This window comes from Rhododendron vialii, chromosome 1a (assembly GCF_030253575.1).
Source record: "Rhododendron vialii isolate Sample 1 chromosome 1a, ASM3025357v1".
NCBI lineage: Eukaryota > Viridiplantae > Streptophyta > Magnoliopsida > Ericales > Ericaceae > Rhododendron > Rhododendron vialii.
Window position 1 is genome coordinate 9,902,506 of NC_080557.1, and position 12,422 is coordinate 9,914,927.

The window sequence follows — 12,422 nt, forward strand, 5'->3', positions numbered from 1 at the left end:
GAATCGGTTGATTTGTTGCATGCACATGGCTTTATCTACGTACGGCACTTGTCTTGTGCTTTTTTGTGATTTGTGATTGGTCTTTTTTTTTTTTTTGGAGAGGAGCCAAACTCGGTCCTCTCCAATCCCAAAAGAATTGGAGGATCCTCAAATTCTATTAGTGAGGTGACATATGGCAACTATAAAATCTAACGGCCAAGATCAATAATGGCCACATAATCCTTGTTATCCAGCAAAACACCAAATAATTTCACTTGCCCTTCATTATTCGAGAAACCATCGATCACCGCTGTCACACCCTTGATTTTCAACATAAATATAAAGGGATTTTCCACAATAAAACCTCACGTTTAACCATACCATGCCCCAAAAAGGGTTTGACATTTTCATTCCCATAAATTACATTTCTTTGTCCAAATGTTTACAGAAAGTACATCATCGGCTCAACGGCCCTCAAAATATACAAAAGTATCAAATGGAGTTACAAATACATCTTCCAAAAATAGGTTTACAAAGATGACTAAGTAACTCTTCAATGTTAGCTTTCAAAACCGTGTCCACATCCAAGCACTCCAAACATGTTGCTACTGCCCTGTGTTAGTACCTGAAAATGATGGAGGGTCTTAGCTACACTGGCCCAGTAGAAAGCTCTAATCTAACAACGTATGCATATGAAATGTAGGAATAGTCACGAGATGAACAATGGCAGCAAGATCAAACGGATGGACAATAATAGCAATTTTAATCCAACACTCCATTTCAAAACCAGTCGTGAGTCTTACCGAACAAACTTTGAAAAAAAACACCATATGTCAAGACGTGTCTCGTACATGTGTCATGAGCTGAAGCTCTAACTGGGCCAATTAAAGGACCCCAATGTCTTCTGTCAGGCTCTTTACCCTTTCGGGATGTCCTGAAATATCAATTATGAGCTTATAACTCATACCGGGCCAATTAAAGGACCCCGATGTCCTCTGCCAGGCTCTTTACCCTTTCGGGATGTCCTGATATATTCTCATCGTGTCCGCAAGGTTTCAAAATCCATTTTCCATCACGTTATACCGTTCAACCCAACTTTGATTCATAAAACAATTTTCGTAAAATCATGTCCAAACGAACATTTGAGTCATGGGAACGTTCAATGAGGTCTATGAATACAAATGATCAAGTTAGGGATCGTTTGGGAGGTGTTTGAATGGGTTGGAAGTGATTGAAAACCAAAATAGTGAAGTTTGAAGCAAAACAGTAAAGGCTGGAGATAAGTCAATGGTATTGATACTATGAAAAATGGTATCGATACCATTTGGTCCAGAAACATTCCAGACGCAAGGGTATCGATAACAATGGCTAAAGGTATCGATAACAAAGGCTGTTCGAGCAGATTTTCTGGGGTTTCTCATCAACAACGATATCAACAACAACAACCACGATCAATGGTACAAATCAAGCAATAGAAAACAAGTCATAAACATATATTGATAGTTAGAACTCCCTACCTCAAGATTGAATAACGAATTTAAAGGGTTTTTCAAGCCCTAGCCACAATTCTTGAAACCGAATGGAATCATCTCCACCGAGCCTAATCCAACGCAATACGGGCTACAATGTGTGAAGGAATGGAAGATTGAAGGCTGCTTTGGATGGGTTTTGAGTTGAGTGTGAGAAATTTAGAGTGGGAGCAAGAGAGAGTGAGGGAGCCAAGAGATAGAGAGATGGACGGGAGTGAGGGGTGTGAGTGTGTTTCTCACACTCCTCCTTTATATACTCACAAAAATGCATATTATTCATTCACCCAAATCTTTGAAACTCTTACACATTAAACCCCTCAAACAATTATCCAAATAATATTCGCAATTTTTTTTTTTAAAAAATTTACGAAACAATTTAACTTTATTAAACGAAATTTCAGGTCTTTACACCCCACCCTCCTTAAAGAAATTTTCTCGAAATTTAAACAACCATACCATGTTAACTAACATGTGCATCATGAATGCATATAAATATCATGATCCTTAACTTTATGCGACAAGTCAAATACTATGAAATTTTGATTCTTAAACACTCACATCAATCTATTCCGGAAATAGGTGCGGATACTTCTCCCTAACCTCATCTTCTCATTCCCACGTCGACTCCTTGCTACCCTAACTCTTCCACAACACTCGCACCAGAGGTATCGTCTTACCCCTCAACACTTGGTCATCGGTTCTTCCACATATGATGCGTCGGCTTCCAATTCGAGTTCGGACCATTCTAACACATGCGATGGATCCAGTTCGTACCTCCTCAACATAGAGACGTGAAACACATCATGCACATTTGATAATCTTGGTGGCAAGCCAAACGGTATGCAACTTCTCCAATCTTCTCGATAATGTCAAATGGACCGTTATAACGCGGTGAAAGCTTTCCCTTCTTCCCAAAACGTGATAAGCCTCGACATGGCGATACTTTAAGGAACACGTGATCTCCCACTTCGAATGATAATGGACGACGACGACGGTCGGCATAGCTCTTTTGTCGGCTTTGAGCTGTTTGTAACCTTTGGCGAATTATCTTGACTTGTTCGGTTGTTCTCTTTTGAGCCTCTAAAAGTCGTTGGCGAAGTGATCTCATACTCTCGGTAGTCTCTTTGATCATGTCCGGCCCCACTAACGTAGCCTCGCCCAATTCAGTCCAACACACGGGTGATCGACACGGTCTCCCATACAGGGCTTCATATGGCGCCATTTCGATACTCGACTGATAACTATTGTTGTACGCGAATTCGACTAACGGTAGATGGTCTTCCCAATTACCCCGAAAATCCATAACGCAAGCCTGAAGCATATCTTCCATAATCTGAATCGTTTGCTCGGATTGACCATCGGTTTACGGATGATAGGCAGTGCTTAACAAGAGGTTCGTGCCCAAAGCGGCCTGCAAACTTTGCCAAAAACGTGCGGTAAACCTTGGATCTCGATCAGACATGATAGATACGGGAATCCCATGAAGTCGAATAATCTCCCGAATATACAATCGACTAAGCGTCTCCACCGAATCGGTAACATGGATAGGTAGAAAGTGGGCGGTTTTGGTAAAACAGTCCACGATAACCCAAATGGCATCATGCCCCCTTGGTGATTTTGGCAAACCCGTAACAAAATCCATCGTCACATTCTCCCATTTCCACTCGGCCACCGGTAACGGTTGTAATTCTCCCGCAGGTCGTTGATGTTCGGCTTTTACTTGTTGACATGTAAGGCATTTGGACACAAAGATCACAACATCTCTTTTCATTCCCGGCCACCAAAATTGCCTATGCAAGTCATGACACATCTTTGTTCCTCCCGGATGAACAGCTAATGGTGAATGATGAAACTCTCGTAGGATTTCTTCCCAACACGAAACGGTTACGAATAACTTCCCTTGATGATGTAAACTTTGGTCGGTGTGAATCATCCACCCATCTCGAGCTTCACCGTTGAGGAATTACGAAATTCCTCAGCTTCTTCATCGTGTTGTTGAGCTTCCACTACTTGAGTCGATAAAGCCGATTGCACGGTCAAGTTGCATAACGTGACCCCTTCCTGAACCTCCTCGAAGTACGAAGCATAATGGCCTAAGTCGTTCACCATCTTCCACTCACGTATGGCTAGGCTTGCTAAGTGTATCGGTTTTCTGCTCAACGTGTCAGCCACAACATTCGCCGTACCCGGGTGATAATGCAATTCAAAATCATAATCTTCTAAGTGTTCCATCCAACGACGTTGATGCAAGTTAAGCTCCTTTTGAGAAAAGAGATACTTTAGGCTTTTATGGTCAGAGAATACTTCAAATTTCTCACCATAGAGATAATGACGCCAACTCTTCAAAGCAAAAACGACGACCGCGAGTTCTAAGTCATAAGTCGGATAGTTTCGCTCATGAGTCTTTAATTGTCTCGAAACATATGCTACCACTCGCCCTGCTTGCATCAATACGCATCCCAATCCTTCCTTAGACGCATCACAATATACGGAGTAGCCAGCTCCACGTTCAGGCACAATCAAAACTGGTGTGGTTGTCAATCGCCTCTTTAATTTCTCAAAAGCTGCCTCACACGAGTCACTCCAAACGAAACGGTTTCCCTTACGCGTTAATCTAGTCATCGGTGCCGCTAGACGAGAAAAGTCAAGAACAAAACGGCGGTAGTATCTAGCCAACCCCAAAAAGCTTCGGATTTCAAACACGTTCTTCGGTCGCTGCCAGTTCATAATGGATTCTATCTTCCCTGGATCGACAGATACTCCCCTCTTCGAAACCACATGACCCAGAAATTTAACTTCAGGTAACCAAAACTCGCACTTACTAAGCTTGGCGTATAAACGGTGCTCTCTCAGGAGTTTAAGAACGATGGTAAGATGAATTTGGTGCTCCTCTTCCGTGGATGAATAAACAAGAATGTCGTCGACGAATACAACCATAAAGTGATCGAGGTACGCACGGAAGATACGGTTCATTAGATCCATAAAAGTAGCTGGAGCATTCCTCAAACCGAATGGCATCACAACGAATTCGTAATGGCCATACCGAGTACGGAAGGCGGTTTTTGGAATATCCTCCCTACGAACCCTCAATTGGTGATAACCGGACCTCAGGTCGATTTTGGAAAAGCAAGTGGCACCTCGGAGTTGATCAAATAAATCATCGATTCTTGGCATGGGATACTTATTCTTAACGGTTACACGGTTGAGCTTACGATAATCAATGCACAAACGAAGTGAACCATCCTTCTTTTGGGCAAACAAAGCCGGTGCTCCCCACGGTGATGTACTAGGACGAATAAACCCCAAATGTTCTAACTCCTGCAGTTGAACCTTCAACTCTCTAAGTTCAGCGGGTGCAAAACGATAAGGAGGAATCGAAATAGGAGCGGTGCCTGGAAGCAAGTCTATCGTGAACTCGATTTCTCTCTCGGGAGGCAAACCGGGTAACTCTTCCGGAAATACATCGGGAAACTCGCGAACTACCAAGGGTAACTCCCCACGCGTAGACATATCCTCATCTAATGTCAAGCTCGCTAACAAAGCATAAATCGACTCTCTTTCCCGAGGCCCACACAGGTACGATACTATCGGTTCCCGACGTTCCCCATGGAATTCGAAACAAACACCCTCAGGCGGACATATGCGAACACGAAGCTTAAAACAATCGATCGTAGCGTGGAATGTAGACAGCCAATCCATCCCCAGAATGAGGTCAAATCCCGACATATCCAGCACAATGAAATCGAATACGAAGTGATGATCACAAATAACAAACTCACAACCTTTACAGATACGACTCAGAGATGACCTTCCCCCTAATGGTGTCTCGACGGATAATGACAAATCAAGATTCTCGGTGTACAATTCCAATGCACACACAAATGATGTAGCGATGAAAGAATGGGATGCTCCAGAATCAAATAGTACTCTAGCAAAAGAATTGAATAGAAGTAAAGTACCCCTTACAACCAATGTCTCTGGAGCCTGAGAAACAGAAGGTGATACATTGGTGTTGATGTTGAAAACATGCCCCTGGGTACCCTGACCCTGCACAAAACCTCCTCCATGACCGGAACCTTGAGAAGGTGCGGACAAACTCGCTCCCCGGTCGACTCCAGAACTCTGAACTGACGATGTTTGGCGGAAATGAGACTGTTGCTACCTCTGAGTACCCCTGAAAGACTGATGGTCAACACCACGCCCCGCCCTTGACTGTTGTATCGAGCCCGACTCATTACGCGCTCCCGCCCCTTGAGGGCAATTCCAAGCAAGATGATCCGTCTTACCGCAATTATAGCACGCCTTAGAAAGCTAAGGACACTGAGTACGGACGTGCCCGGGTTGGTTACACTTGTAACACACAATCGGGGGTCTAGACATGGCACCCCGAGTTCCCGAAGAAGTAGGCACCCTAAAATTGGATTGATTGGGTGGTTGTTGAGACAGTTCCCTCTGCCTTTTTCGTCCTTGGCTACCAAAACTACAGGAATAAGAACTCAAACTTCCCACTGGTTTCCTTGGTTCCCACGCCCTTGCATTTCGTTGAGCTTCCTTTGGTATTTCAATACTTCTCGCGCACTCCACCACTTCAGAAAACTTCATCTTACGTTGGACCATCACCATTCTTCTCACGGTGTTATGCAACCCCTTCTCAAACCGTCGACACTTCCTCTCCTCCGTCGCCACCAACTCTGGAGCGAAACGAGACAAGGATTGAAATTTCTGTACATACTCCGAAACGGTCATATTACCTTGCTCAAGTTTCTCAAATTGATCCCTTAGATTCTCACGTGAAGTTTCCGAAAAGTATTGGTCCTCAAAGAGAGTCTCAAATTCAGCCCATGTCAGATTTTCAATGTCCGGTTCGTTCACTTGAGCCGCGGTTCTCACCACCCTTCTTGCATCTTTCCTACTCTCTAAAACGGATTCCCACCATTCACCGGCCTCACCAACAAGTTGAACGGCCACGATACCCACTCTGATATTATCTTCAGTGATGTTAAGAGCTCTAAAAAACTTGCGAATTTGAGCTAACCAATGGTCGGCTACCAAAGGATCGCTACTAGTCCCATCGAATACCGGAGGGTTCCTACGGCTAAACTCCCTCATTGCTACCATAGCGCGATCCTCGACGCTCTCCCTAGGAGCTTGGTTCAGAAGATTTACAGCCGTAAGTGCTGCGACGAGGTCCCTAGCAAACTGAGTTTGATTTGGAGGTACTCCTGCACCTCGACCGACCCCAGCCCCCGAATTCCCACTAGGATTCTCCCCAAGCTGACTAACTTCATCCTCAGGTGGCATCCCACGGCCACAGCCCCTACCACCCTGATTTCTTGCCGCACTTCGTCTACCACGCGTCTTCGGAGGCATTTTACTACACGATATAAGAAAGGAAGACTATTAATCACAACACTATTACCATGAGGTCAAGCCCCACCTTTCCAACGCGGGTTAACAACTCTACACCACTCTACGATAATGAAAATGCAATGCCAAGTAGTCTCATGAAAGTTAGTCACATAAGCATGTACAAGTTATGTTAGAAGGCGCGACATTTTGAACCCATGAGACGAAACGTCTCCCCATGGTCTCTAGGTGTTCTAAACTTAAGCTCTGATACCAAGTTGTCACATCCTCGATTTTCAACATAAATATAAAGGGATTTTCAACAATAAAACCTCACGTTTAACCGTACCATTCCCCAAAAAGGGTTTGACATTTCCATTCCCATAAATTACAATTCTTTGTCCAAATGTTTACAGAAAGTACATCATCGGCTCAACGGCCCCCAAAATATACAAAAGTATCAAATGGAGTTACAAATACATCTTCCAAAAATAGGTTTACAAAGATGGCTAAGTAACTCTTCAATGTTAGCTTTCAAAACCGTGTCCACATCCAAGCACTCCAAACATGTTGCTACTGCCCTGTGTTAGTACCTGAAAATGATGGAGGGTCTGAGCTACACTAGCCCAGTAGAAAGCTCTAATCTAACAATGTAGGAATATAAAATGTAGGAATAGTCACGAGATGAACAATGGCAGCAAGATCAAACGGATGGACAATAATAGCAATTTGAATCCAACACTCCATTTCAAAACCAATCGTGAGTCTTACTGAACAAACTTTGAAAAAAAACACCATATGTCAAGACGTGTCTCGTACATGTGTCATGAGCTGAAACTCTAACTAGGCCAATTAAAAGACCCCAATGTCCTCTGCCAGGCTCTTTACCCTTTCGGGATGTCTTGAAATATCAATTATGAGCTTATAACTCATATCGGGCCAATTAAAGGACCCCGATGTCCTCTGCCAGGCTCTTTATCCTTTCGGGAAGTCCTGATATGTTCTCATCATGTCCGCAAGGTTTCAAAATCCATTTTCCATCACGTTATACCGTTCAACCCAACTTTGATTCATAAAACAATTTTCGTAAAATCATGTCCAAACGAACATTTGAGTCATGGGAACGTTCAATGAGGTCTATGAATACAAATGATCATGTTAGGGATCGTTTGGGAGGTGTTTGAATGGGTTGGAAGTGATTGAAAACCAAAATGGTGAAGTTTGAAACAAAACAGTAAAAGCTGGAGATAAGCCAAAGGTATTGATACCATGAAAAATTGTATCAATACCATTTGGTCCAGAAGCATTCCAGACGCAAGGGTATCGATAACAATGGCTAAAGGTATCGATAACGATTGATTTTCTAAGTTTTGGAACACAAAGGTATCAATAACAACGGCTGTTCGAGCAGATTTTCTACAGATTTTCATGGGTTTCTCATCAACAACGATATCAACAACAACAACCACGATCAATGGCACAAATCAAGCAATAGAAAACAAGTCATAAACATATATTGATAGTTAGAACTCCCTACCTGAAGATTGAATAACGAATTTAAAGGGTTTTCTAAGCCCTAGCCACAATTCTTGAAACCGAATGGAATACGTCTCCACCGAGCCTAATCCAACGCAATACGGGCTACAATGTGTGAAGGAATGGAAGATTGAAGGCTGCTTTGGATGGGTTTTGAGTTGAGTATGAGAAATTTAGAGTGGGAGCAAGAGAGAGTGAGGGAGCCGAGAGATAGAGAGATGGACGGGAGTGAGGGGTGTGAGTGTGTTTCTCACTCCTCCCTTATATACTCACAAAAATGCATATTATTCATTCACCCAAATCTTTAAAACTCTTACACATTGAACCCCTCAAACAATTATCCAAATAATATTCGCAATTGTTTTTTCATTTACGAAATAATTTAACTTTATTAAACGAAATTTCAGGTCTTTACAACCGCCCCTTCCCTCCATTTCCGTCCAGCCCTCCACTAGCCATCATCACCGCCCATTCCCTCTGCATCCCTCTGCACCTCCGCCATTTTGTTGCCCACTTAAGCCGCTAACAAATTAAGGATACCGGTGCCACTAGACTTCTCCAACCTCCAACCCCCTGGCATCAGAATCACAGTTTGTGGGTTCTGCGGAGCGAAAATCTCGTCGCCAATTAGTATACCAACTCTATACTTCGGACTTTTGTATCGCCTTTTTAGATCTGGTATTTGAATTCCACGGAATGTGTTTTTCGATCTATTTTTTTTCAGTTCAGTTTCAATCTAATTTTGAAATTCCAAGGAGTACAAACCCACCATTCTAATTTATCTCCAGAAAAATCGGGGTGTACATGTCCTACTGCTATAGATAATTTTTTAGTTCATTAAAAGATCTGGTTCATTAAAATTGTCACTGGCCGTGCATGAAAGAGATGGGTAAATAATTATGTGTGTTCATCCTCATGTCCTTTAGAGAGGTTGTGTTCAGTGTTACATTCTTAGCCATTAGATTAGAATTGGAGGATCCTCCAATTCCCTTAGGATTGGAGAGGAGCCAAACTCGGTTCTTGTCTCCTATAAAAATATATATAATTTTGAAGTTCTTGACATGAGCCAATTTAAAAAAAATATATGAAAAACTCAATTGTGTGGTAAGTCATACTCCAGTATTAGGCCTCACGATCATAGAAGAGAGATTTTTGCTGTATTTTAGGTTTTATTCGTCAAAATTATGGTGAAAGGTCCTTTAAGAATTGCGTTACTAGTACATGTGATTTGGTTTCTCCACTTAAGAATCTTGTATCCGCCAATGGTATTAAGGATTTGGTAGTTAATGAATGAAAAAAAGATACATTATTATAAATCTTAAGGTGTTTTTGTAGTGTGTTGAATCACATGAGGAACCCCTTCCCTCTCAATATATTTTGATTATTCTATCAAGCAGAAAGAATTAAGGTGGGAAAGAATTTAGGTATGAGTGTGTCTTTGAAAAATAAAAGACAAAATTCTGGAATAGTCTCTCTAGTTTGCATTTTGTCTCAATTTGGTCCCTTTAGAAGCAAAATGTCAATTTCGCCCATGAATTCCGCTAGTTCTACTAACAGTGTTTGTGAGAGGGACCAAATTGAGAAAAAAAAATATAAATTATAGGGTTAAAAATGGCACAATTAATACTAGAGGAATAAAATCGAGATTTCATGCAAACTAGAGGGGCTATTTTTAAAATTAACCCAAAAAGAAAAGAAAAAGGTGACTATAGTTGATGTTCAAAAAGGAAAAAAAATAAAGGAGAGTGAAGTTGGAGAAAAATTTCCTTACGGATGTTTCCGTAAAGAAAGTTTACGAAAGTGAATCGTTGTCGTTCAAAAGTGTTTTGAACGGTCCAAATTTTAATGAAACTTTTTCGGAAAAAAGTTAATTGTGACTGGTCATAATTGAAAACGAATCTTAGCCATTGATTGAGGGAATGGACGGCTGAGATTGCGCCGCTCTGTAAACACCCTATTCACGGAGCGGCCATGAAAAAGTCTATCTCATGAAGAGGGAGATCCAAGAGAGAGAAAGGAGATTAAAGTTGACGTTCAAAAAAGGAGAGTGAAGTTGGAGAAAAATTTCTTTACGGAAGTTTCCATATATAAAGAAAGTTTATGAAAGTGAATCGCTGTCATCCAAACGTGTTTTGGACGGTCCATATTTTAATGAAACTTTTTCGGAAAAAAGTTAATTGTGATTGGTCATAATTGAAAATGAATCTCAGCCATTGATTGCGCGAATGGACGGCTGAGATTGCGCCGCTCCGATCCGTAAAAACCCTATTCACGAAACGGCCGTGAAAAAGTCTATCTCATGAAGACAGAGATTCAAAAGAGAAAAAGGAGATTAAAGTTGACGTTCAGAAAAGGAGAGTGAAGTTGTAGAAAAATTTCGTTACGGAAATTTCCATACATAAAGAAAGTTCATGAAAGTGAATCGCTGTCGTCCAAATGTGTTTTGAACGGTCCATATTTTAATGAAACTTTTTCGGAAAAAAGTTAATTGTGATTGGTCATAATTGAAAACGAATCTCAGTCATTGATTACGCGAATGAACGGCTGAAATTGCGCCACTCCGTAAACACCCAAATCACAGAGCAGGCGTGAAAAAGTCTATCTCATGAAGTTGATGTTCAAAATAGAAGTTGAGGGTGGTTGTCGATGCCGTTTATAAACTTTTGCACTATTACTCTATGGTCATGTAGTGTAGACACGGCTTATTTATAAAATAAAATAAAATAAAACCTTTATTAATTCAATAAACAAGAGTTATTATTTGTCGGGTATACCTAACATGTTGTGTTCATTTTTCAAGGACTCTCATTATTTTGAAAACAAATTATACAGAAATTATATACTATCTGAAGGTGGGATTGGTTCTCTAAAGAACCGTTGATGTTCACTTCTAGCTAATTAAGGACACTAAAATTGGTTCAATATATAAAAAAGCCCCTTTAAAAGTCGATTTGTGTATATATGGAATTAAAAAACTGATCAAACTAAAGTTGATGTTCAAAAAAGAAAAAAAGGAGATAGAAGTTGATGTTCAAAAAAGATAAAAAGGGATTCAAAAAAGAAAAAGGAGGCTAAAGGTTGATGTTCAAAAATGAAAGGAATTGATATTCACAACCCCTTTTTTGTTATCCACACTTTTTTTTTGTCTTTTAACAAAAAATATACTCCATACGATTTCAACACTATAAAAAACAAGAGTTATAAAAAATGATGGTATTTCAAATATAAAAAAATGAGGGTATTTCAAAAACTTTACTAGTTCAATAAAGAAGAGTTATTTGTCGGGTGTAGCTGAAATATTATATTCATTTTCCAAGGACTCTCATTATTTTGAAAACAAATTTTATAGAAATTGTATATATTTGAAGGTGTGATTGGTTCTCTAAAGATCCGTTGATGTTCAACAAAACTGATACCTTGAGTTATTCAAAAACTAAATGGTTCTTAACATTATTTTTACTCATGCCATGGCTTATCTTCCAATGTGAAAGATTAGACAGATTGACTTGGAAATCGGACTCAGATCCCCTGTCCTATCTCTCTGTCCACCCTTCTATATGTGTTTCATGGCCATGTTTTAGTTGAGTGAACGATCCGTCGTGCAAGCAAGCAAATGATGGTCCATTGTGTTGGGAATGCCTTGAATATTTTGTCTTACATTGGTTAATTATGTTGATCTTATTTTTATACCCTATTATAAATAAGGGGTTTAAGGGCTACTAGTATTATGGTTTTTTGTTCAAGGGTTTAGATATTAGGGTTTTATTCATCTCTTAGGGTTCCACTAAGGGTTTGTGTCTCCCTTTTGGGTTCCCACTAGCGATTTGTCTCTAGATATCTGTTTGATGCTTCAAGTAGAGTTACGAGTATAGCCGGCTCTTTGTTTCTCTCTCCGTTTATAGTGAATCCTCTTACTCTTTTTCCCGTAGAGTACGTTCTTGTTTTATGTTTGAGTGGAACTTCATACATCCTTTGTGTTCTCGTTTATCACTTGTTGATTTGTTACATTCTCAATTTTGTGTTCGGCACAAC

General features: G+C 40.7%; 1 protein-coding gene across 1 annotated transcript; it reads right to left on the minus strand.

Annotated features, from left to right (window-relative positions):
• Positions 1 to 5,819: 5,819 nt before the first annotated feature.
• LOC131327723 (uncharacterized) lies at positions 5,820 to 6,878 on the minus strand. Its single transcript, XM_058360863.1, has one exon. It carries the CDS (start codon positions 6,876 to 6,878, stop codon positions 5,820 to 5,822), a length of 1,059 nt encoding a protein of 352 aa, XP_058216846.1.
• Between the last annotated feature and the right edge of the window lie 5,544 nt (positions 6,879 to 12,422).

Bases quoted from the DNA above. Each gene is read 5' to 3' on its own strand.
- LOC131327723 (XM_058360863.1), bottom strand. From the start codon at position 6,878: ATGCCTCCGAAGACGCGTGGTAGACGAAGTGCGGCAAGAAATCAGGGT.